General features: G+C 34.6%; 1 protein-coding gene across 2 annotated transcripts in view; it reads left to right on the top strand.

Moving 5' to 3' along the window:
* Window positions 1-27,475, top strand: part of ABCD2 (ATP binding cassette subfamily D member 2) — a 74,242-nt gene that overhangs the window by 23,728 nt on the left and 23,039 nt on the right. For both annotated transcript variants that reach the window (XM_024750866.1, XM_024750865.1), the window contains exon 7: window positions 22,863-23,008. In XM_024750866.1, the coding sequence (XP_024606634.1) occupies window positions 22,863-23,008 (146 nt within the window). The remainder of the gene's footprint in view (window positions 1-22,862; window positions 23,009-27,475) is intronic.

Below are 27,475 nucleotides of genomic sequence, written 5' to 3'. Positions count from 1 at the left end.
AAGGAGTAGCAGGCTAGTCCAAAGAGTAAGTATATTGCCTTAGATGTCAGATTATCTCTTCTCACAAAAAAATTAATAGTTCTTGGATAGTATACTAGTCTTTCCATCAAGCTGCATATGTTCATATGTTCTAAAATTGTTCAATTATATTTTAAGAGCCTCTGTGAAATAATCTTTATCACAATTCTGTTATATAATTAATTAATGATTTGAAACTACCTTAATTAAAAATATTTTACTCTAATAATGAGTGTAAAAGTGAGCATAGAAATATTTAAAAGGAACATTTTTCTTCTGAAGTTTTAAACTATCTTCCTTCATAACAATTTACAGATGTCTAAACAGAAAGTTATACTTGAAAATTTGGAATATTCATTGTGGGTGAGAGAAAATTAAATTTAAATAAAATTAAATTCATCTGACCCAGTAATTTTTCCATCTGTCATCACCCTGGGTTAGGTCGACATCACAAAAGTACTCCTACCGTGTTAGAGGACTATTCTGTGGAACGTAGTAGAGCACCTATGCTGAAATTATATTACAAGAGCAAATATAAAAGTTACATCAAGTATGATGCTATCACATCTCCCTTCCTCTTCTTCCTTTGTTAGAAAGTGTTTGTACAGTCCTGCCCAATGGACTAATTTTTAGATCATATGTTGTAATTATGCAGATGAGGCTTTGTGAGGTTTTTTCTTTAAAGTAAGACCTATCAGAGTAGTAGGAAGCTATCTGAAGTGTAGAAGGATGAAGAACTGTATTGGCAGTAAAAAAATATTGGATGTGAGCAGTGCTATGAATACTTATATTTAACACAAAATAGATAACAGACAGCAGAATCATCGTCTCTTTCTGTCTGTGCTTTAGAATACTTTTGGGAAATGTTCTGGATCTGAAAACTAAATAATACTGCCAAAGTTTAAGTTTCATACATTAATGCATTAAGTAGACCGATTTTAATTTCTTATTTAGGTTTTAAAGCATAGAGTCATGAGGAAAATATTCTGTTACATCATAGAATCTACTCTTTTAATGCACATAAAATTGTATATATAAATTTTATATTTTTCACTATTTTAGATTTCATTTATAATATAGATACAGTTCTTAAGTATAGCTATACCCTGAGCAATAAAAGACATTTCTCAGACTTAAGAAAGTGCATTATCAGCAAAGTTAGCCTTCAGAAATGAAGGAGAAATATTTTCCCAGACAAATAAAAGCTGAGGGAATTCATGTTCATTAGACATGCCTTACAAGAAATGCTGAAAGGAGTTCTTCAAATTGAAATGAAAGGCTGCTAATTAGTAACAGGAAAACATATGAAAATATACAACCCTGGTAAATGTAAATATATAGTCAAAATCATAATACTCTAATACTGTATTATGGTGGTGTGTTAAGCATCTAACTCTTAGTATAAAGGTTAAAGGACAAGAGTATTAAAATAACTATAACTAGTACAATTTATTAATGAATACACAATATAAAAAGAGGAAAATTATGACATTAAAAACATAAAAGGGGGAGAGTAAAACTTGCAAGATGTTGTATATACGCCTCATAGGAACCAGAAAGCAAAAACCTACAGTAGATTCACAATAGATAAAGAGAAGGAAATCAGAGCATACCACTACAGAAAATCACCAATTCACAAAGGAAGTCTACATGAGAGGAAGAAAGGAACAAGAGACAAAACAACCAGAAAACAATAAGATGGCATTAGTAAATCCTTACCTGTCAATAACTAGTCTAAATGTAAATATATTGACTTCTCCAATCAAAAGACATAGAATGGCTGGATGGATGAAAAAAAAGACCCAACTTATTTGCATTATAAGACATTATAAGACACTCACTTCAGCTTTAAAGACACACTTAGACTGAAAGTGAAGGGATGGAAAAAGTTATTCCATCTAAATGGAAACCAGAAGAGAGCAGGGATAATTATACTTATATCAGAAAAATTAGATTTTAAGCCAAAATTGCTAAAAAGAGACAAAGAAGGTCATTATATAATAAAAATGGGGTCAATTCATCAAGAAGATATAACAGTTGTAATATATGTACACTCAACATCAGAGCACCTTAATATATTAAGCAAATACTAACAGATCTGAAGGGAGATAGACAGCAATAAATTAATAGTTAGGGACTTCAGTGCCCCACTTTCAACAGTGGGTAGATCATCCAGACAGAAAATCAACAGGGAAATATTGGACTTGAACCAATATTTAGACCAAATGGATTTAGTAGACATATACAGACATTCCATCCTATGGCAGCTGAATACACTTCTTCTCAATCATGCCCGGAACATTCTCTAGGAATATTATATGATAGGACACAAAATAAGTCTTAGCAAATTTAAGAAGATTGAAATCATACCAAGTATTTTTCCCATTATAACAACATGAAACTTGCAATCAATAACAGGAGGAAAGCTGAAATTTTTACAAATAGTGGAAATTAAACAACACACTCTTGAGCAACCAGTGGATCAAAGAAGAAATCAAAAAAGAAATTAAAATATCTTGAAAGAAATGAAAATGGAAATACAGTATATGAAAACCTATCTGATGCGGCAACAGCAGTTCTAAAAGGGATATTTATAGCAATAAGTTAAGAAAAAAAGAGAGCTCAAGTAACTAACTTTACATCTCAAAGGAACTAGAAAAAGAAGAACAAATAAAGTCCAAAGTTTGCAGAAGGAAGGAAATAATAAAGAGAAGAGCAGAAATAAATGAAATAGAAACCAGAAGACCAATAGAAAAGATTGATAAAACTAAGAACTGATTATTTGTAAAGATAATATTGATGAGCCTTTAGCCTATCCCTGGGATGCAAAGATGGTTTAACATTGCAAATCAATAAATATGATACACCACATTAATAGAATGAAAAACAAATATATGATCATCTCGATAGATGCAGAAAAAGCATTTGACAAAATGCAATATCCTTTCATAATATTAACTCTCAACAAACTGGATCTAGAAGGAACATACTTCAACATAATAATGGCCACATTTGACAAACTCAGAGTTAATATCGCATTTGATGGTGAAAGAATGAAAGCTCTCCCTCTAAGATCAGGAACAAGACAAGGGTGCCCACTCTGACCATTCTCATTCAACAAAGTACTGGAAATCTTAGATAGAGCAATCAGACAAGACAAAGAAATAAAGGTATTCAAACCAGAAGGGAAGAAGAAAAATTGTCTTTGCAGATAATATGATCTTTCATGTAGAAAATCCTAAAGACTTAACCAAAAACATTTAGAAAAAAATCAATGAATTCAGTCAAGTTGAAGGATACAAAATCAACATACAGAAATCAATTGTGTTTCTATACACTAACAACAAACTATCTGAAAAGAAATAAAGAAAAACTGTTCCATTTACAATAGCATCAAAAACAATAAAGTACTTAGGAATAAATTTAACCAAGGAAGTGAAAGACCTATACACTGAAAACTATAAGACTTTGAGGAAAGAAAGACTTTGAGGAAAGAAACTAAAGAAGACACAAACAATTGGAAAGATATCCCATATTCATGGATTGAAATAATTAATATTATTAAAATATCCATACTGCACTAAGCCATCTATAGATTCAATGCAATATTTATCAAAATTCAATGGCATTTTCCACAGAAATAGAAAAAACAATCCTAAAATTTTTGTGGAAGTACAAAAGACCCTGAATAGTCAAAGCAATCATGAAAAAGAAGAACATGGTTGGAGGCATCACACTTCTTGTTTTCAAACTCTGTTACAAAGCTATAGTCATCAAAACAGTATGGTACTAGTATAAAAATAGACATAAACCAATGGAAGAGAATAGAGGGCCCACAAATAAATGCCTGCATATGGTCAATTAATATTTGCCAAGAGAGTCAAGACTACTCAAGGATAATCTCTTCAATAAATGGTATTGACAAAATTGGATAACCACATGCAGAAAAATGAAATTGGACTTCCTCTGTCTTACACCACTCACAAAACTGAACTTGAAATGGATTAAAGACTTAAATGTAAGACCAGAAACCATAAAACTCTTAAGACATAGGAAAAACTCCTTGACATTAGTCTGGGCAATGATTTTTTGGATATGACACCAAAAGCACAAACAATAAAAGCAAAAATCAGCAGGTGGAACTACATCAAACTAAAAATCTTCTACACAGTGAAGGAAACCATCAACAAAATGAAAAGCCAACCAATGGAATGGGAGGAAATATTTGCAAGTCTTATATCTGATAAGAGGTCATTATCCACAATATATAAGGAGCTCATACAACTCAATAGGAAAAAAAAAACAGTACAGTTTAAAAATGGGCAGAGGATCTTAATAGATATTTTTCCAAAGAAAATATACAGATTGTCCAACAGGTACATGAAGAGGTGCTCAACGTCACTAATCATCAGGGAAATGCAAGTCAGACCACAATGAGGTATCACCTGTCTGAGTGGCTAATCTCAAAAGATAAGAAATAACAGGTATTGGCAAGGATGTAGAGAAAAGGGAACGCCTATGAACTCCTAGTGAGAATGTAAGTTGATGGAGCCACTATGGAAAGCAGTATGGAGTTTCCTCAAAAAATTAAAAATAGAACTACTGTATGATCTAAACTCCCATGTTCATTGAGGCATGATTCACAATAGCCAAAATATGAAAACAACCTAAATGTCTGTCAACAGATGAATAGAAAGAGATGTGATATGTATGTATATACAATGGAATATTCTTAAGCCATGAAAAAGGAAATCCTGACATTTGTGACAACATAAGTGAAATGTCTGACAAAGAAAGATAAATACTGTATTGATATCACCTGTATGTGGAATCTAAAAAAGCTGAACTTGTAGAAACAGAGTAGAATGGTGGTTACCAGGAGCTAGAGAGTGGGGGGAATGGGGAGATGTTGGTCCAGAGTACAAACTTACAGTAAGAAGTTGAATAAACTCAGGGAATTTAATACACACCATTGTGATCAGAGTTAATAACACATTATATACTGGTAGTTGTTAAGAGAGTAGACCAATGTTCTCACCACACAAAAAAAGTGGTAATTATGTAAGTAATAGAAGTGTCAGGTAACAATATGGTGATAATTATTTTGCTGTATGTAAGTATATCAAATCAACATGTTTATAACTTGAACTTACACCATGTTATATGTCAATTTTATCTCAGTAAACCTGGAAAAAATATCACTGAGCTGTACACTTAAAAATGGTTAATATGGTAAATTTTATTTTACATATATTTTACCACAGTTTTTAAAAGTGGAAAAAAAAGTGCAAAAATTCTAGTCTTTGTCCTCAGGAGACCTATGTTATTTTGCAACAAACATAAATCACTAGGAAACTTTTTCTTAATTATGAAATTTACTGTTGCCTAGGCAAAAGGTCAACTACAACTTAGTTAAGAAAAATGAGAATGAAAGTCTATTTTTAAGGCTTAAATTTTTTTAATAATTAATGTTAAAAGTCATTTTATCTTGATTATAAAGCTTCTAGAAACATGAAAATTTGTATTTGTTTAAAATCCTATAGGACCAATATCTTGCAAAAGAGCATAAAATTTATTTAAATGTATATGTAAACTAGGAGAGCCTAAATATAGTATTTACACCTAGTATTCTAAAAGCTATTGAGTTTTTCAGAAAAGTTTGAAAATAATCTTATGTGTCTTTATGATTTAAAAGAAAGCTGCTACATAGACGGGAGTGGAGTTTGGGGGAGAATAGATACATGTATATGTATGGCTGAGTCGCTTTGCTGTGCACCTGAAACTATCACAACATTGTTGATTGGCTATACTCCAATATAAAATTAAAAGTTTTTTAAAAAAAGAAAGAAAGCTGCTACAACCTATTTCAAAATATTTGTCAGTAGGTAATCTTAAACTTTTCTTTTTAGGATATTCTTATTAATGAATATTATCTAGTATCTTATTGCATTAATTTATAGCAATAGAATATAGGTTAAGTACTAGTTTGGCAGAAAAAAAACTGTAAATTAAATATAGAATTGAGTCTTATGTACCTACAGAATAAACTTCATAAGTCACAAACAGACCTTTATAATAATCCCCCTGTTTTCACTTTTCATGATTGAAAGACTTCTTGGTAGAGGATCAGTCTCTTATGCAATGATCAAATGTAAATTAGTTGTTATTTTTATGGGGAAAAAGGAGTGGGTTTTGTTAAAGTGGATTTCTAATAATGTCATGTAGTGTAGAGAAGAAAAAGTAAACTGAGGGAAAAAATGTTCTGATTAAGTATATTGGGACTGCTTATTTTTTTAATGAAATTTGCAGAGAATTTGAAGAGTTGCTATGGCTCAGTTTCAAGTTGGGAAACCTGAATTCCTGAGAAATTGTAAAATCACCTCAATATTTTCCTAGTTAATATCTTCTGATACTTCAGCAATGTTAATAATGAGAACCAGATAAAAAAAAATCTTGGCCTTGGTTCAAGAATACAAAGTAAAAGTTATTTGGGATGGTAGATGGTAAAATTCTTAGTTTTGCTCAGATTTGGCAATCTTAGGCTGTTTGAGACTGAATTTCCTGAGCAATGTGACTATACTCTTTAAACTGATAGTTGAAACTTATTGTTCCCTACTGTATTAGCCATCTGACCCTCAGGAAAATTCTTACACTTGAATACAGATCCTGAATTTCTTTTGTCAGTTCTTGGTGCACTTTGTCTTAACCACTTAAAGGTTGATTTATGATCTGCTCTAGCTCTCACTAATCCACAAATTTATGGCTCATTAGTCATTTAGTAATTCCCTAGTACATCTCTGTCTTCAGCCATTAAAGACTCTGAAGCCCAATCTTTTTTTTTTTCTTTTTTGGGCTGCATCTGGTCTTAGTTGTGGCGCGCAGGCTCTTTGTTGCTGTGCGTGGGCTACAGAGTGCATGAGCTCAGTAGTTGCAGCTTGCGGACTTAGTTGTCCCGCGGCTTGTGGGATCTTAATTCCCAGACCAGGGATCAAACTGGCGTCCCCCACATTGCAAGATGGATTCTTAACCACTGGACCACCAGGGAATCCCTGAAGCCCAATCTTTAATTTGTTTAGTTCACTTGCTAACAAAATACTATTGTATGCTAACACTTAGCAAAATGAGAAATTGAAACATTTGGTGGGGGTTGGGGAAACAGAGCGAGAAGGAGAGGAAGAGAAGGAGGGAAGAAGGAAGGAAAGAAGAAAGGGATGGAGGATGGAAGGGAGGGCAGGAAGCAAGACAGAAGATAATAGGTGTTTACTGACAAAAGGCAGCAAAATCTTGGGTTCCTTTGTACTACTTTTTAAAAAAACTCTCCAGGGTATCAGTTGTATACATCACATATTTCTCCCCAGCAACAGTCTCCAGTTTGGCAACAACCCACCATGTAATTCTGTTCCCAACGCTCCTGCTGTCACTATCCTTTCTTGGTAGAAATATCTAGGGACAGAAATTTTAACCATGATCTCCTTACTACTGTAAACTTTATGCCCAAATACTTACACTAAGGCCAACAGATCTAAAATAGACTCAGACGTCCCACAAATTTGCATGAAAAGATAATTTGTACACATTTCTGCCCATACTTGACTTTGAAATATGAGAAGTAAAAGGTTAAGAAAGTGAAAGGATTATAAGGATTGAATTAAATTTGACTAAACATTTTTTAAAAGAAAGAGAAAAAGAAAAGAAAAGAAAAAATGGGGGTGGAATAGTAGGGATATTTTATTTCATATCTTGGGAAAATTACTGTACTTTATTCTTTGTCAATGCTCTACTCTTTTTTTTAAATCAATGTTTATTAATGCCCTGCTAGAAGATGCTTTAGAGGATAGTGAGTAAAGACACAGTCACTCTCAATGTGTGTTTGTGTCTAATTTGGTTATAAACAAAAACATGCAACTATGTCCTATAAAACCCAGAACAAATGCCTCAAGAAAGACAAGAAATGCTATAGAAATATTCAAAATGAGAACAAATATTGTAGAACAGCGTGTCACTTGACCTGGGTTTTGAAAGTTAGAATTTTAACAATTGTCATAAATTGGATGTTTCTCAAATGTCTAAGTAGAGCAGAAATGCCACAGATTCAAGTAAGCATGAGTTTTCTGGTTTTGTTTTTTGGATACTTCCTTCTAAGCAGGGCTGTTCTATTCACCCTCCTTCTAATACACCAAGCTAAGGAAAGCAATTATTTATTATTAATATTATGTCATTGGTACATACTGAAGATAATAGCATCCATCCCCTAGGTCCTTAATCATTCCTAAGATGTTCTTTCAGCTGAATTTCTTTGAATTACTTTTTAAAGTTCTCTAGTGCTTTGGGGGTCTGCCCTTTCCCTAGTATCCACCTAAGAAGCTCGTCTCCTCTTTTTGAATAAATGACATAGTCTTAACAGGTTAAATTTTAGTCTACTAGTGCTTCTTGAAAAACATAGCAAAAGATGACAGTAACTTGTTTCTACAACACTCATTTTTTTTTTTTGGTCAGAAGATATTCTGAAATTATAAATAACATATTATCAGCTCAGTATTTATTTACTAACTACTTCATTCACAAGGTATTATATTCAAGTATCATGTTAATCTTCTAGACTAAATGTAAATGCTGCTTAATAGATAAGGTAGTTATGAATCAGAGTTTTAAATTAAATACAACATTAAAATCCTAAATTTGGTTGTACACAGGAATAATAGCATGACTAATTAGATTGTACAGAGAATTAAATATAGATAACATTACTTCTATCTTTTAACTAACATATGAACAGTACCTATTGATCACTCTCTGCATGTCATGCTAAATAGATTATTTTAAATGATTAAATTTGAGTTCAAAGGGATTATAAACTTTAGTACTTAGAGTTGCACACCAGTTTAAAGCCAGGGTCAGAGTTCACCAAATCTTTGGATACAAATCCTCTGTATTCACTGCCTCTTATTGCAGGTTAATAAAATAATCTTATTAAAAACATCTACCTCAGGTAGAAAAAAAAAAGCCCTACTGTTTGACCTTAAGATATTTTCTCAGACAGTCTTAATTAATAAAATAAAAAGATCCTCTAACACTGTCCCAAATATATGGGGAATAACGAACTATCATTCTTTTATAGTTTGCATTCACTTCCAAAAATTTCTATATTCTTCAACTGTTTCTCTTAGAAGAGTTTATGACATGAAATCTCATCTTTTAGAAGTGCCAACATGTAATCCATTGTTTTCTTTGATGGCATTTCCACACATCCCTTTAATAATATAGGTTATGTATTTTTTAAATAAGGTGAATTAATATTGATTTTTATTTTGACAATCTTATGACCTCTTGAGATAATTGGTGGATCCTAGGGCATCTTGAGCAAGGGCTGAGCATCTCTGGTCTATTACTACTAACACAAGCAATTACTATATATTAGTCACTGCTTACATATATTACATGTTTCTGATTTTTCTGTATGACAACTCATAAGGTTGGTGTTAGTATCCCTATTTTATAGATGAGAAAACTTGGAGAGGTTGAAGTCATTCCACTGATAAATTTTGGAGCCAGCACTTGAACTTTGGTGTGTCTGACTCTAAAGTCACTTTGTCTTGCTTATTGCTAGCAGCAGGGTATATGTTTCTGAAAAATTACTACTCTCCTGCCTGCCCTTGAAAGTGAGTATCACCAGTTAAGGTTGTTTGCTTGGTATGCTGAATCTGTACTAATATCAAGCTATTGTTTGGAAACAGAGGTCCTTATAATTCTTGGGGTATAAGGGCAATCCAAGCCAATTTTAGCATAAAGTTTAGCACAGATACTTGGCTGTCATTCATTTATGTTAATGTGAAAGAAGCTATATTCTTGTGTAAAAGTGAAATTCGTTTAAATTAAACTATGTTAAAATCACTTTCAAATTAGAATATGTTCTCTGTTCTTTCCTATTCTTCTAAAATCTATTTCTCTATAAAATATAAAATATACCCATAGTTTTAAATCAGACTTCTTGCAGAAATGTAAAATAAGCAAATCTTAATTTACATGATGCATTATGGCATAAAAAATTATTATTTACCCTTTAAGTTGTCAAAAGAAGAGATTATCTTTTGCAACAAAGACTGTGTTTTGTATTAGGAAGTTCAGCAGAAATGACAGAATACTTAAATAACACTAGTAACAGCAGCATTGCCACAACTGTACTGCATGCTAAGATGTCCTGTGTCAAATAAGTTCTGTAGATATTTTAAAATATGAACTTTCTTTTGAATTGTTTCTTTATGAATGCCTTCCAAATCCAGGATTTCCTCTCTGGAGGGACAAGAGAACTATGTTATACAACATCATTGTTTAATCCACACATTTAAAACTAGATAATGACTATTAAGGAACCAGAAAGCACATGAGACCAGAAAGGAGGTTAGAAGACCTAATTTGCCTCCTTTCTCCGTGGAAGAGAGGGTGCCCTCATAGTAAAGAATTTTTGGTGTGATCCTTACTTTTCTTCTTTTTGCCTAAGATCTCAGATTAAAAAATGAGGGTGTGATCTGGAAAAGGACGTACATAAGAATATGGGGTCGTGCTACTTTAGATATCTTGATGACTGTTTTCTATTGAGTCTCTAGCTTTCAGACTTTTTGATTCTTTTTGATGAATCTCTAGGTGCCAAAACGAGATAGGGAGAGCCTCTGAAGGACAAGGAGTGTATTAACTTAAGTAAGATGCAGGCTAGCCTGAGTGGAATGTTGGTCTGAAAGGGCACTGTAGTAAAGGAAAAATGTAATATGGCTTAATCCAGGCATACTCATGGAGCCCCATACCTAAAAGGTTATACATACACTGATCTTGTTGCCCCCAAATTAGACAAATCTGGACTTGAGGAGAGGGAGTTGTCACTGGAACAGATTTTGCCCTTTTTGAGTCACTGTTGAATAAATCTTTGTAGAATATAAGCTAGAAAGGGCATGTCTCTGTACAGCACTCTGTACAGCACTGGGGGTATTCTACTAAGTCTGTAGTATACCTATTGGCATACTGTAACTGTGCAATGAATGATGAATGATTTAATAAATGAGTGAATGAACATCTCCACTGATTTGGTTTCTACTGCCAAATTGGTCTGACTTCTTATACTAATTAGGAAGCAAACTATTTATTTTCTTGCTTGCACTAGATATGTCACAGAATCTTCTTTGTGATGGCAATAAATATTTGTCACTTAGCATATATGTTTTTTTTGTGTGTGTATGTGGTACGCGGGCCTCTCACTGTTGTGGCCTCTCCCGTTTTGGAGCACAGGCTCCAGACGCACAGGCTCAGCGGCCATGGCTCACGGGCCCAGGCGCTCTGCGGCATGTGAGATCTTCCTGGACCGGAGCATGAACCCGCATCGCCTGCATCGGCAGGCGGACTCTCAACCACTGCGCCACTAGGGAAGCCCAACATATCTTTTTTAAAAGAAATTATTTTAGCCATGAATAAGGCTCAGTAGTATTGCTATAGCTAATTCACTTCTGTTCCTTTGCTTTCTGACTATTAGATTCAAATCAAGTAAACTTTGCATAAATATCTTTGGACACTTGGCTCAGAATGATAAACTATACATTTTAGTACCTCCTGTGTAATAATTGGTACAGTTCAGTTTTTAAAAATCTCTTTTAGAGATCTATAAATATAAAAATGATTTCCCGTAGCTTTTTTTTTTTTGCTTTAATTTCTATTTATCACTTGGAAAAACGTTAAGGATACATTTTAAAAATATTTAACTCTTTTATAGGCTAATTTATAAAAATGATAATGGAAAAATCTTCCTTTGCATATAAAAGTTTTCATTATTTTATGAGTCAATTATTAGGTTAAACCAAATGGAATTGCAATTTTTGTAGGTCAAAAGGTCAAATATGAGGAATTTCATACAGTAATCTAATATAATGATAAATACAACAAAGTTGACTTTTTAAAAGTTTGCAGTCTTCCCAGTTTGGGAGTACTTTGATTATTACACTAACAGTATTTTTATTACTACTTGGAAATAAACACAGTCCCTGCTCTTAAAAGGCTGTGTACATATCTCCTTTGGTACCTAGAAATATCTTATCTTAGAAATGTAATTTCAGTAATGGTAAGTATATCTTTTCAGCTGGGAATTTCTTCTTTTTTGCTACATATTTATTTTAAAACTATTATGAGTGACTTACGCATTGAGGACTCAAATCTAGTTGTTGCTGTTCATGAAAAAATTCTGATGACATGATTGTTTCCAGAATGTACATTTATATGAATTATTAATAGCTAGATTTTATGGCTTTCAAATTGCTAACTTATTACTATAGTAACACAGCAGTACTTAGCTGTACCTTATTCTTAAACTTAACACATCTCATGCCTTAAATACATGAGTATTGCTGTAAAATTTTTATCAATATTGTTCACAATTAAATTCTAGATGCCTATGAAATATTCAGCATTTTTGGTGATCATTCCAAAGACTTCAAGTACAGAGCTCACATTTCTCAGTGCTGTCTTCTTCCTACTTTGTCCCTATTAAAGAGAAAAAGAGAGAATAGTATAAACCCTAATAAATGTCAATACATTTTGCCAAGAATCATATATTGTCAGATATTTAATATAGAAAAGTAGGCAGTATAATACAAATTATAGAAGTACCCTGAGACATTGTAATATAACTGTAAAAAGCCATAATCCCTGGGAGTGGATTTGATCTCTAATAATTTTACTTTAATTTTACTATTATAATTAACAGTTTTAAATATAGATGCATTCAAAGTAATTTCAGATTACAAAGGAAATTTTGATAATTGCTCAAATAATGATAATCTAAATTATAGTATGATACCTGTAGCTTTATTCCAATATCTTTTCCACAACAAATAGAGGTAATTCTGGATTTTACTTAGAGAAAGTAAATTGAAACTAGATAATGTTTCTTTTTGATATCTACTAATTGTAAGCAATCTATTTCTTTTGTTTGGACTACGTTTATACTTTCTGATGGGCCAGAGCAAGTGTCGTGGTAATTGATCTACCTGAAATATTTAGAAGATAATCTGAATAGGTCTATATATCTAGAAAGGAAAGTTTAGTAAAGAGTACTTTGAGTCCTTATCAATTATGTATAACTGTGGTAGCACTAGAGAAACTTGAGCTAACTTAAAATGTTAAATTCCAGGCCTATGAGCAGGAAAAAGGATCACATGCAAACTAATCGTATAAACATGGGATATAGAGTCCTTCATTTTTTTGTGCTTTCAAATAGATTGAACATCAACCCAAATTTCCTTGATGTAGCCTTTCCAGAGAATTCAGTTGTAACTTTATAGTAGTATTTTTAAATAATTATATTAATAAAATCTATTATTAGAGTATCCTTAGTTGCTATGTACCTCAATAAACACATATAGAATGTGTTATTTTTACCATTTCACATGATCATAAAACAATTGAGAAAAAAATGGAACTTTAATAAAGCAATATTTTTTGGGTCCTTAATGAATATATACTTTTATGAAATATTTTTGTATAATTTCACCAATATTCCATTCACATAAATTTTCAAAATAGCAATTTTCATATTCTATTAAATCATTTTGAGTAACAGTAAATCAAATAACAAATTATGTAGACATTTAATTTAAATCTCATCCTGATTGAATTTTTTAAAACTTAGTAGCTAAGAGTGTCTTCTTTTTAGTTCTGTTTTTACTTTTTTAGATTCTGAGAATGCATATTCAACATATTATTAGGCTTATAAACACAATAAGAAATTAAACATTGCAAAGCAAAACTCAATTCTAATTAAGAGTTTTTATGAGATAAATTTTCATATCTGTTCATCAAAGAGAATTGACAGATTTCAGAAGTCATAAATAATATTAAATGAATCTTTTAAAGAAGTTACAAAATTTTTAAAATAAATTTTATTTGTTTATTTACTTAGTTATTTATTTATTTTTGGCTGCGTTGGGTCTTCGCTACTGTGTGTGGGCTTTCTCTAGTTGGGGCAAGCGGGGCTACTCTTCGTTGCGGTGCGCAGGCTTCTCAGTGCGGTGGCTTCTCTTGTTGCGGAGCACCAGCTCTAGGTGCGCGGGCTTCATTAGTTGTGTCACGCGGTTTGTAGAGCGCAGGCTCAGTAGTTGTGGCACACGGGCTTAGTTGCTCCGCGGCATGTGGGATCTTCCCGGACCAGGGCTGGAACCCATGTCCCCTTCATTGGCAGGCGGATTCTTAATCACTGCACCACCAGGGAAGTCCCGAAGTTACAAAGTTTTTTAAATTAATTTTTATTGGAGTATAGTTGCTTTACAATGTTGTGTTAGTTTCTACTGTACAGCAAAATGAATCAGCTATACATATGCACATATCCCCTCTTTTTTGGATCTTCTTCCCATTTAGGTCACCACAGTGGATTAAATAGAATTCCCTGTGCTATACAGTATGTTCTCATTAGTTGTATATTTTATACATAGTATCAATAGTGTATATGTGTCAATTCCAATCTCCCAATTAGAAGTTACAAAGTTTTGCTTCTTCAAATTCCTTTTACAAAGAAAACATTTGGCAGCCTTATGCATATTGATACCTTTGAGGTCCCATAAATTGCTGCAGTGAACTAAGTTCCTTTGAGGTCCCATAAATTGCTGCAGTGAACTAAATGGTGCTCCAGTTACTAAAAGAAATATTTCTAGGTAAATGAGATACTTAAGTGTTTAACAGAATATACTCTCTAAAATCTAGGTAATTATGTATTTATTATTTATTAATCATGCTGAGAATAATCCAAATTTACTATGGGAATAAAACCACATGTCTTTTAGCTGGCTAAATAGAAATTCTTTTGTATCTTCTTTTTTCTTTGTTTTTTTAAATTGAAGTATAGTTGATTTACAATGTTATGTTAGTTTCTGGTGTATAGCAAAGTGATTGAGTTACATATATATTCTTTTTCATATTCTTTTTTAAATTGACCTATAGTTGATCTACAATGTTAATTACTGCTGTACATCGAAGTGATTCAGATATATATATGTGTATATATATATATATACACACACACATTCATACATATCTATACATTCTTCTTATATTCTTTCCCATTATGGTTTTTCATAAGATATTGAATATAGTTCTCTGTGCTATACAGTAGGACCTTGTTGTTTATCCATTCTATATGTAAAAGCTTACATCTGCTAATCCCAACCTCCCACTCCATCCCTTCCCCAAACCCCTCCCCCTTGGCAACCACCAGCCTGTTCTTTATGTCTGTGAGTCTGTTTCCATTTCATACAGGGGTTCATTTGTGTCATATTTTAGATTCCACATATAAATGACATCATATGGTATTTGTCTTTCTCTTTCTGACTTACTTCACTTAGTATGATAATCTCTAGTTGCATCCATGTTGCTGCAAATGGCATTATTTCATTATTTTTTTATGGCTGAGTAGTATTCCATGGAATAAATACACCACATCTTTATCCATTCATCTTGCAATGGACATTTAGGGTGTTTCCAAGTCTTGGGTATTGTGAATAGTGCTGCTATGAACATAGGGGTTCATGTATCTTTTTCTTTTTTTTTGAATTTTTGAATTTTATTTTATTTTTTTATATAGGAGTTTCTTATTAGTTATCCATTTTATTCATATTAATTTATATATGTCAATCTCCTGCTGTGTTCACGCCGCCAATCCCAGTCCTCTCCCGGCGCTCCGACTGAAGCCTGAGCCTCAACTCCCAGCCCTGCCCGCCCACCCCGGCGGGTGTGCAGACAAGCCTCTCGGGCTGGTGAGTGTCGGTCGGCACCGATCCTCTCTGCGGGCATGTCTCCGCTTTGCCCTCCGCACCCGTTGCTGTGCTGTCCTCCGCGGCCCCGAAGCTTCCCCCCTCTGCCACCTGCAGTCTCCGCCCGCGAAGGGGCTTCCTAGTGTGTGGAAACATTTCCTCCTTCACAGCTGCCTCCCACTGGTGCAGGTCCCGTCCCTATCCTTTTGTCTCTGTTTATTCTTTTTTCTTTTGCCCTACCCAGGTACGTGGGGGGTTTCTTGCCTTTTGGGAGGTCTGAGGTCTTCTGCCAGCATTCAGTAGGTGTTCTGTAGGAGTTGTTCCACGTGTAGATGTATTTCTGGTGTATCTGTGGGGGGGAAGGTGATCTCCGCGTCTTACCCTTCCACCATCTTCCCGTAAGCCTCTATATATGTCAATCTCAATCTCCCAATTCATCACACCACCACCACCACCACCACCACGCCCCCCCATGCCACTTTCCCCCATTGGTGTCCATACGTTTGTTCTCTAAATCTGCGTCTCTATTTCTGCCCTGCAAACCGGTTCATCTGTAGCATTTTTCTAGGTTCCACATATATGTGTTAATATACGATATTTGTTTCTCTCTTTCTGATTTACTTCACTCTATATGACAGTCTCTAGATCCATCCACGTCTCTATTGACCCAATTTTGTTCCTTTTTATGGCTGAGTAATATTCCATTGTATATATGTACCACATCTTCTTTATCCATTCATCTGTCGACGGGCATTTACGTTGCTTCCATGACCTGGCTATTGTAAATAGTGCTGCAATGAATATTGGGGTGCATGTGTCTTTTTGAATTATGGTTTTCTCTGGGTATATGCCCAGTAGTGGGATTGCTGGGTCATATGGTAATTCTATTTTTAGTTTTTTAAGGAACATCCATACTGTTTTCCACAGTGGCTGCACCAAATTACATTCTCACCAACAGCGTATGAGGGTTCCCTTTTCTCCACATCCTCTTCAGCACTTGTTATTTGTAGACATTTTAATGATGGCTATTCTGATTGGTGTGAGGGGGTACCCCATTGTAGTTTTGATTTGCATTTCTCTAATAATTAGTGACTTTGAGCATCTTTTCATGTGCCTATTGGCCATCTGTATGTCTTCTTTGGAGAAATGTCTATTTAGGTCTTCTGGCCATTTCTGGATAGGGTTTGTTTGGTTTTGTATTTGAGTTCAATGAGCTGTTTGTATATTTTGGAAATTAAGCCCTTGTCAGTCACATCATTTGCAAATATTTTCTGCCATTCTGTTGGTTGTCTTTTCATTTTGTTTATTGTTTTCTTTGCTATGCAAAAGCTTGTAAGTTTGATTAGGTCCCATTTGTTTATTCTTGTTTTTATTTTTATTGCCTTGGGAGACTGACCTAAGAAAACATTGGTACAATTTATGTCAGAGAATGTTTTGCCTATGTTCCTTTTTAGGAGTTTTATTGTCTTTAAACCATTTTGATTTTAAACCATTTTGATTTTATTTTTTTGTACAGTGAGAGGGTGTGTCCTAACTTCATTAATTTACATGTGGCTGTCCAACTTTCCCAATACGACTTGCTGAAAGACTGTCCTTTTCCCATTGTATATTCTTGCCTCCTTCATCAAAGATAAATTGACTGGGCTTCCCTGGTGGCACAGTGGTTGAGAGTCCGCCTGGCGATGCAGGGGACATGGGTTCGTGGCCCGGTCCGGGAGGGTCCCACATGTCATGGAGCGGCTGGGCCCGTGAGCCATGGCCGCTGAGCCTGCGCGTCCGGAGCCTGTGCTCCGCGATGGGAGAGGCCGCAACAGTGAGAGGCCCGCGTACCGCAAAAAAAAAAGATAAATTGACTGTAGGTGTGTGGCATATTCTTTTCCAGTATAGATTATTACAAGATGTTGAATATAGCTCCCTGTACTGTATGGTAGGACCTTACTGTTTATCTATATATAGTAGCTTGTATCTGCTAATCCCAAACTCCTAATTTATCCCTCACTTTCCCCTTCCCCCTTTGGTAACCATAAGTTTGTTTTCAAATGAACTTATTTACAAAATACAAAGAGACACGGACATAGAAAACAAACTTATGCTCTTTTTTAAGATATTGCCCTTTCACATAGGTAGATAACTAAGTTGAAATGAACTTTTTTGTCTCCATAATGGTTTATTGAATGCCTACTATGTGCCTGTAGTACTGTACTAAGTGCTCTACATTGCTTTATAAAAACTTCTACTACTGCTTCATTTAACCCTCACAACAAATGCAATAAAGTGAGTTACTTTACAAATGACGTAACTATAGCTCAGAATTTGGGTCACATTGCTAGTAAATGGTGAGACTGGGATTCCAGTCCAGAACCATCTCCCCAAAGCCTATTATCACAACCATGACTCTATACTGTCTTCCCCGAAATGTAGATATAAAATATAATTTTATTGGGCTTCCCTGGTGGCTATAATTTTATCAAATATTTCCAGTTAATCAAGTCTTATGGTAGAATCCTGTAGAAACACCATTGAAATGAATGTTCAGATGTATTTTAATCATTGCAGTCTCAGTTATGTATTGTGTCATGGCTGTTCTGTGGATTGAATTATATTTGGGGTTTATGCTAAGGGTGTCTATACTTCTGATTTACATTAAGTTGGAACTGGCATCACTTTGTAAGTTAGCTAAAGTACTGACTCCTAATATTTCCTTGTATTTCTTCTTAGTAGTCTCAGGATACCAACTAAAAAATTGTTCACTGGCCCTGATGGTCAGTATCTATTTTATGCTACTGTTATTATTACCAGATATTAATTTAAGATAATATCACATTATATAAATGCTTAAAGTGATGGAAATAAACAAATAACTTTTTGTCCTAATTCTGTTTTTAAAAAATATATGGTTAGACTGGAGAGGGGAAAAAATCAGAGAGCAGGAGAAGACATACGGAATATGGTAGAAGAAAAGTGACTAGAAATGGTGCAGCCACTTGGGAAAACAATTGGTCAGTTCCTCAAAAAGTTAAACAGAGTTACCATATGCCCCACTACTAGGTGTATGCCCACTATTCATAATAGCCAAATAGTGGAAACAACTGAAATATCCAGATTAACAAAATATGGTGTATCCATACAATGGAATTTAATTCAGATATTAAAAGGAATGAAATACTGCTACATGCTACAACATGGGTGAACCTGAAGATATTATGCTGACAGAAAGAAGACCACATATTGTGTGATTCCATACATATGAAAATATGTGAAATTTCCAGAATAGGCAAATCCACAGATACAGAAAGTAGATTAGTGATTGCCAGCTGTTGGGAGGAGGGAAGAACTAGGAGTGCCTGCTCTTAGGTATGGAGTTTCTTTTCGGGGTGAAGAAAATGTTCTGGAATTAGATACTGGTGATATTTACATGAGCTTGTAAATATACTGAAAATCATTGAATTTTACACTTTAAAAGGGTGAATTTTATAATGTGAATTATACCTCAATTTAAAAAATATGACTAGAGATTCCTTATATTTGCAAAGACCCCATTGAAAATCTTATTACATGAATGCATATATGTATAATTGAAATATAAATATTTTGATTTTCAAATATTAGTTAAACCTGTTATAAAATAAATTTTTGTGCTATCTATCCTTCAACTAAATCATTTACATGTTATGGGAAAATAGGTAGAGAATTGATCTACAAACACAGTTTGTATTTAAAACCTTTAATTCTCTCTCTCTGTACACACACACACACACACACACACACATTTTTTTTAAGTTGCTATAAATAAATCTTCACCCCTAACTTCTTTAGGGTGTACAGTTGACGCTTGAGCAATGCAGAGGTTAGAGGCACTGACCCCAGCACAGTTGAAAATCCATGTATAATTTATAGTCGGCCCTTTATGTATAATTTATAGTTGGCCCTTTATATCTACTGTTCCACATCTGCAGATTCAACCAACCACAGATTGTAAAGTACTATAATATTTCCTATTTTAAAAAAACCATGTATAAGTGGACCCATGCAGTTCAAACCCATGTTGCTCAATGAGGAACAGTATTTTCAGAGAGCAAGAATAGTCTCTAATATAGACATAGTATGATGATCAAATTTATGAAAATTAACACTGATATAATATTATCTGAACATACTTTTGTTGGTTCTCAAACCGGCCCTTGTACACAGTGGGCAAGAAGAGACAGAAGAAAGAGGCAGACCACTCCAGATTGGTGGATGGCAGGTTTAATAAGCAAGGGAATTTACATTTGAGGCTTGTCATGGGCAGCCTCAAGATGAGCCTCTCCGCTTCTACCAGAAGTGGAGAATCTCCACCAGAATCTTAAAAGTTTATATAGAGGCCTTCATGGGGTTCGGTCGTGTATACCATCCATAGGGTCTCAACACCACATTGCTCCCTCAAGTCTGTGTCCTTGAAAATAGTTGGCAGCTGTGGGAACTGTGGGTTGAGCATACATTCCAAGGTCAGGGAAGAGGGTTGGAGCGTCAGATTGCCTGGATCCAGCTCACAGGTCAACTGGCAGTGAAGTCCTCTTGATTACCTCCTCCAACAACTTTCCACGTTCAAATTTTGCCAATTGTCATAATACTGTTTTTTATAATAACTTGTTTTTCTCAGTCCATCATCATACATTGTATTTTAGTTGCCATGTTGCTCTAGTTTCTATTAATGTGAAAGAATTCCTTAGCCTTTCTTTGTTTTTTATGACATTGATATTCATAATGAGTGCAGGACTGTTGTTGTTGTTGTATATTCATAAAGTCCCACAATTTGGGTTTATCTGATAGCTTCCTAATGAAACAATACAGTTTACACATTTTTTTGCAATAATGCTACCTGCATTAGTTTTCAAGATCTACTGAAACCAAAAACTTGCTGGTCTGAAGCAACAGAAGTTTATTTTCTCACAGATATAGAGGCCAGGAGTCCAAAATCAAGGTGTTGGCAGGGCCACCCTCCTTCTGGAAGCTCAAGGGGAGAATTTTTTCTTACCTCTTCCAGCTTCCAGTGGTGCCAGGCTTGTGACAGCATAACTCCAATCTCTGCCTCTGTCTTCACATGACTTTCCTCCCTGTGTTTTTCCTCTTCTTTAAAGGTATTTATTGGATTTAAGACCCATCTGGTTAATCCAGGATAATCTTATCTCAAGATCCTTAACTTAATTACATCTGCAAACACCTTTTCTTTTCCTAAATAAGGTCACATTCACAAATAATAGGGGTTAGGACTTGGACATATCTTTGAGGTCCACAATTCAACCCTGTATACTTCCTAGATGCTGTTGTGACCTTCTCAAAGGGTAGTATCAGGATGCAGCAAATGTACACAGAACGAGGAAATAGATTTTTGTTCAAAAAATTATGAATTCATGCCGATATCCTAATTCAAATTAAATGTTAAAGAATATTTTTCTCACCTTCCCACATTTCATATTTGTATCTTCCTTTTTCCACAGCGAGAACCTTACCTCCTAACGTTATTAAAATGTTTACTTATTTGATCAATCCTACAACATAGTTTCAGAATTGCTAGCCTATAGCAACAAGAAACATGAACAATTAGTTTTAAGATTTCTTTGTGGTTCTTTTGGTTTTCAACTGAAATTATGTAACCAAATTTGAAAGTTACTTGGATCAGTCCCTCCTCCCCGTTTTATGTGGTTATGTTATTCATTTGATATACTTTTCAGTTCATTTGTTTCTGTTTGTATTCAATTTTAGGGTTTCTTCCTTCATTTTACTGGTTAAATTTTTTAAAAAATAGCACTTTAACATGATTCTAAGAGTAAAAACTATATAGAAAGTATTCTTAATGAGGTCTTTTCCCTCCCTTATCTATTCTGCCTTGTTCCTCCCATCTCCTATAGGTAACTGATTTCATTAGTTTCTGGTTTACTCTTTCCTTTTGTAAATATAAGCAGACAGATGTTTATTTTGCTTTCATTTTACATAGAAGTGGTATACTACATATTAGTGGTTCTATCAAATGGGGATGGTTTTGTCCCCTAAAGGGACAAAATAATATTTGGAGACTTTTTTTTTTTTTTGCCACTGCTGCAGTGGATGCTAGTAGCATCTGGTGCGTAGAGATCAAGTGTTCCACTAAACATCCTATAATACACAGGATATGCCTCAGTGACAAAGAATTATCTGATTTAATAACTCCATAATACCACTGTTGAGAAACCCAACTATATATCTACTTTGCACTTTGCTTTTCAACTTAACAATATATTATGTAAATCACCCTATATCAATTCATAGAGATCTTCCACATCCTGTTTTATAGCTGCATAGTGCAGGTTCTATAGTTTATTCAGTCAGTCTCCTTTGTATGCACATTTAGGTTGTTCTCAATATTTTGCAATAACAAAGAATGCTGTAATGGATAACTTTACACATTTTTTTGTTGATGGTGGTGTATTTTTGGAAGTATATCTTTAAAATAAATTCCTAGAAGTGGGTCAAAGACCACATGATATATTGGTTTGTAGAATCCTCTCCAAAGGGTTGTACCATTTTGCATTTTCACATTGTATGAAAATACCTTGTGTCTCCATAGACTTGCCAATTGAGTGAGTTGTCAAACTTTTGAACTTCTGCCAATGTGATGAGTAAGAAACTCAGTATAGTTTTAATTTGCATTTCTCTTATTTTGAATGATACTTTTTCAGTTTTGTTTGTTCACATTGCTGGGTCAAAACCTCAAATTTTATGTTTAACGCAAATAGTTTTAGATGAAATACAGAAGCAACATTTATAAAATACAACAGAACAAGTATGTGTTTCTATGCTGAAAACATCCAACTATTTCTTGTAGAAACTTTTCGTGTGGCTATGTCTCTATATGTTTTTACATGAATATAACAGTGTTTTATCCTGCCACACCTGAGAGAGAAATACTCATCACCAAGTAATAAATATAATCCTAGAAATATGGTATTTAAAGTCTGCTCTGGAGTTTTCAGACCACCAGGATGTCACATTGAGTAAACTAAACTGATTTTGTACTAAGATTCTTGTGTTCTTGGTGTTTTACAGGCCGTACATGTCTCTTGGAAGTCTTCGGGATCAAGTCATTTATCCAGATTCAGTGGATGACATGCATGATAAAGGCTATACAGACCACGATCTAGATTGTATTCTACATAATGTTCACCTCTATCATATAGTTCAAAGAGAAGGAGGTAAAGTCTATAATTTGTGTTTTTTTCATGTATTTAAATTAATTTTTAAAAAGAAAACTTGGGTTTAATTTGAAAGTATGCTGTTGTTGGAACATAAGCACACAAGTAAAGATGGAGTTTACAGCTTTTGTTGCTTTTCCATTCTTGACATGCTCTTTTCTGCTTATGTTATATTTCATGCAGCATACTAAGCTTTTTACTAAGTCTGCTGCTAGCATTTGAAAACAGTTTTTTTTTTTTTTTGGTCATATTTTAATGTACATGTGTCCCTGAGGCCATAGTCAATCTAAATGTATGTAAAGTTCATGACAGAGCTATTCTCCTGTCAAGCTCTCAGCTTATATTAAATGTAATAATTTGAGAAGTAGGTATCACAAACTTATTTATTTTCAGAACCACAGTCTTACCAATACATTTTTTTTCCTCTAAAGCAACACACAGAGAATTAGATAAAATATAGAAGCTTCTGTACTGTAGTATTTCAACATAAAACATACTTTTGAAAGAGTAGGAATAACAGTTATACATATTAGCTCAAAAAAGAATTACTTTCAAAAACACAGAATTACTTTCAAATAACTTGATAAAAATATAATTTGATAGACTAGAAAAACTAATGAAGTAGCAAGCTAGAATTCTAGGTTAAATTTTGCATGGGTTTTATGTTTTAGCCCATTTACATTATCAAAAGAAGCAGCATACTACAGTAATTAAGAATGTAAGCTTCAAAGTCAGAGTTCTAGAATCAAGTCTTAAATAGCTGGGGGACCTTCAAGGTGGCGGAGGAGTAAGACATGGAGGTCACCTTCTTCCCCACAAATACATCAAAAATACATCTACATGTGGAACAACTCCTACAGAACACCTACTGAACGCTGGCAGAAGACCTCAGACTTCCAAAAAGGCAAGAAACTCCCCACATACCTAGCTGTGTGGCTGACAGGGTCTCAGTGTGCCGCTTGGGTGTCAGGCCTGAGCCTCTGAGGTGGGAGAGCCGAGTTCAGGACATTGGACCACCAGAGACCTCCCAGTCCCATGTAATATCAGTCCGTGAAAGCGCTCCCAGAGATCTCCATATAAACACTAAGACCCAACTCTACTCAAGGACCAGCAAGCTCCAGTGCTGGACACCACATGCCAAATAACCAGCAAGACAGGAACATAATCCCACCCATTAGCAGAGAGGCTGCCTAAAATCATAAGTTCACAGGCACCCCAAAGCACACCACTGGACGCAGGCCTGCCCACCAGAAAGACAAGATGCAACCTCATCCACCAGAACACAGGCACCAGTCCCCTCCACCAGGAAGCCTACACAACCCACTGAACCAACCTTAGCCACTGGGGGCAGACAATAAAAAGCAATGGGAACTCTGATCCAGCAGCCTGTGAAAAGGAGACCCCAAACACAGTAAGTTAAGCAAAATGAGAAGACAGAGAAATATGCAGCAGATGAAGGAGCAAGGTAAAAAACCCACCAGAACAAACAAATGAAGAGGAAATATGGAGTGTACCTAAAAAAGAATTCAGAGTAATGACAGTAAAGATGATCCAAAATCTTGGAAATAGAATGGAGAAAATACAAGAAACGTTTAACAAGGACCTAGAAGAACTAAAGAGCGAACAAACAATGATGAACAACACAATAAATGAAATTAAAAATTCTCTAGAAGGAATCAATAGCAGAATAACTGAGGCAGAATAACGGATAAGTGACCTGGAATATAAAATAGTGCAACTAATGACTGCTGACCAGAATAAAGAAAAAGAATGAAAAGAATTGAGGACAGTATCAGAGACCTCTGGGACAGTGTTAAACACACCAACATTCTAATTATAGGGGTCCCAGAAGAAGAAGAGAAAAAGAGACAGAAAATATTTGAAGAGATTATAGTTGAAAACTTCCCTAATATGGGAAAGGAAATTGTCAATCAAGTCCAGGAAGTGCAGAGAGTCCCATACAGGATAAATCCAATGAGAAACATGCCAAGATACATATTAATCAAACTATCAAAAATTAAATAAAAAATATTAAAAGCAGCAAGGGAAAAGCAACAGATTACAAGGGAATCCCCATAAGGTTAACAGCTGATCTTTCAGCATAAACTCTGCAAGCCAGAAGGCAGTGGCAGGACATATTTAAAGTGATGAAAGGGAAAAACTTACAACCAAGATTACTTTACCCAGCATGGATCTCATTCAGATTCAACAGAGGAATTAAAAGCTTTACAGACAAGCAAAAGCTAAGAGAATTCAGCACCACCAAACCAGCTATACAACAAATGCTAAAGGAAATTTTCTAGGCAGGAAACACAAAAGAAGGAAAAGACCTACAAAAACCAACCCAAAACAATTAACAAAATGGTAATAGGAACATACATATCGATAACTACCTTAACTGTAAATGGATTAAATCCTCCAATCAAAAGACATAGATAGGTTGAATGGAAACAGAAACAAAACCCGTATATATGCTATGTACAACAGACCCACTTGAGACCTAGGGACACATACAGACTGACACTAAGGGGATGGAAAGAGACATTCCATGCAAATGGAAATCGAAAGAAAGCTGGAGCAGCAACTCTCGTAACAGACAAGAAAGACTTTAAAATAAACACGAGACAAAGAAGGACACTACATAATGATCAAGGGATCAATCCAAGAAGAATACAACGATTGTAAATATTAATGTACCCAACATAGGAGCACCACAATATATAGGCAAATGCTAACAGCGATAAAGCGGGAAATTGACAGTAACACAATACTAGTAGGGGACTTTGACACCCCACTTTCACCTTTGGACAGATCATCCAAAATGAAAATAAATAAGGAAACATAAGCTTTAAAGAACACATTAAAGAAAATGGACTTAATTGATATTTATAGGATTCCACCTCAAACAACAGAATACACTTTCTTCTCAAGTGCTATGGAACATTCTCCAGGATAGATCATATCTTGGGTCACAAATCAAGCCTTTGTAAATTTAAGAAAATTGAAATCATAGCAAATATTTTTTCGGACCACAATGCTATGAGACTAGATATCAGTTACAGGAAAAAAAACTGTCAAAAATACAAACATATGGAGGCGAAACAATGCACTACTAAATAACCAAGAGATCACTGAAGAAATCAAAGAGGAAATCAAAAAATACTGAGAAACAAATGACAATGAAAACACGATGGCCCAAAAGCTATGGGCTGCAGCAAAAGCAGTTCTAAGAGGGAAGTTTATAGCAATACAATCCTACCTCAAGAAACAAGAAACATCTCAAATAAACAACCTAACCTTACACCTAAAGAAATTAGAGAAAGAAGAACAAAAAAACCCCAAGTTAGCAGAAGGAAAAAAATCATACACATCAGATCAGAAATAAATGAAAAGGAAATGAAGGAAACAGTAGCAAAGATCAATAAAACTAACAGCTGTTTCTTGAGGAAGATAAACAAAACTGACAAACCATTAGCCAGACTCGTCAAGAAAAACAGGGATAAGACTCAGGTCAACAGAATTGGAAATGAAAAAAGAGAAGTAACGACTGACACTGCAGAAATACAAAGAATCAGGAGAGATTACTACAAGCAACTATATGCCAATAAAATGGACAACCTGAAAGTAATGGACAAATTCTTAGAAAAGCACAACCTTTCAAGACTGAGCTAGAAAGAAATAGAAAATATAAACAGACCAATCACAAGCACTGAAATTGAAATTGTGATTAAATATCTTCCAACATATATGGACACCACGGGGAGAAAGTGGTGGGTAGGGATGATGTGATGAATTGGGAGATTGGGATTGACATATATACATTAATATGTATAAAATAGAAAAATGATAAGAACCTGCTGTATAAAAAAATAAATAAAATAAAATTTAAAAAAATTTTCCAACAAACAAAAGGCCAGGACCAGATGGCTTTACAGGTGAATTCTATCAAACATTTACGAAAGAGCTAACACCCATCCTTCTCAAACTTTTCCAGAATATAGCAGAGGGAGGAACACTCCGAAACTCATTCTAGGAGGGCACCATCACCCTGATACCAAAACCAGACAAAGATGTCACAAAGAAAGAAAACTACAGGCCGATATCACTGATGAACATAGATGCAAAATTCTCAGCAAAATACTAGCAAATAGAATCCTACAGCACATTAAAAGGATCATACACCATGATCAAGTGGGGTTTATCCCAGGAAGGCAAGGATTCTTCAATATATGCAATTAATCAATGTGATACACCATATTAACAAATTGAAGGAGAGAAACCATATGGTCATCTCAATAGATGCAGAAAAAGCTTTTGACAAAATTCAACACCCATTTATGATAAAAACCCTCAGAAAGTAGACATAGAGGGAACTTACCTCAACATAATAAAGGCCATATATGACAGACCCACAGCCAACATTGTTCTCAATGGTGAAAAACTGAAACCATTTGCACTAAGATCAGG

This window comes from Neophocaena asiaeorientalis, unplaced genomic scaffold, assembly GCF_003031525.2.
Source record: "Neophocaena asiaeorientalis asiaeorientalis breed wild unplaced genomic scaffold, Neophocaena_asiaeorientalis_V1.1 scaffold641, whole genome shotgun sequence".
Classification (NCBI taxonomy): domain Eukaryota; kingdom Metazoa; phylum Chordata; class Mammalia; order Artiodactyla; family Phocoenidae; genus Neophocaena; species Neophocaena asiaeorientalis.
The sequence above is the reverse complement of the archived record's forward strand: the minus strand, read 5'-3'. Positions and strand labels throughout refer to the sequence as shown.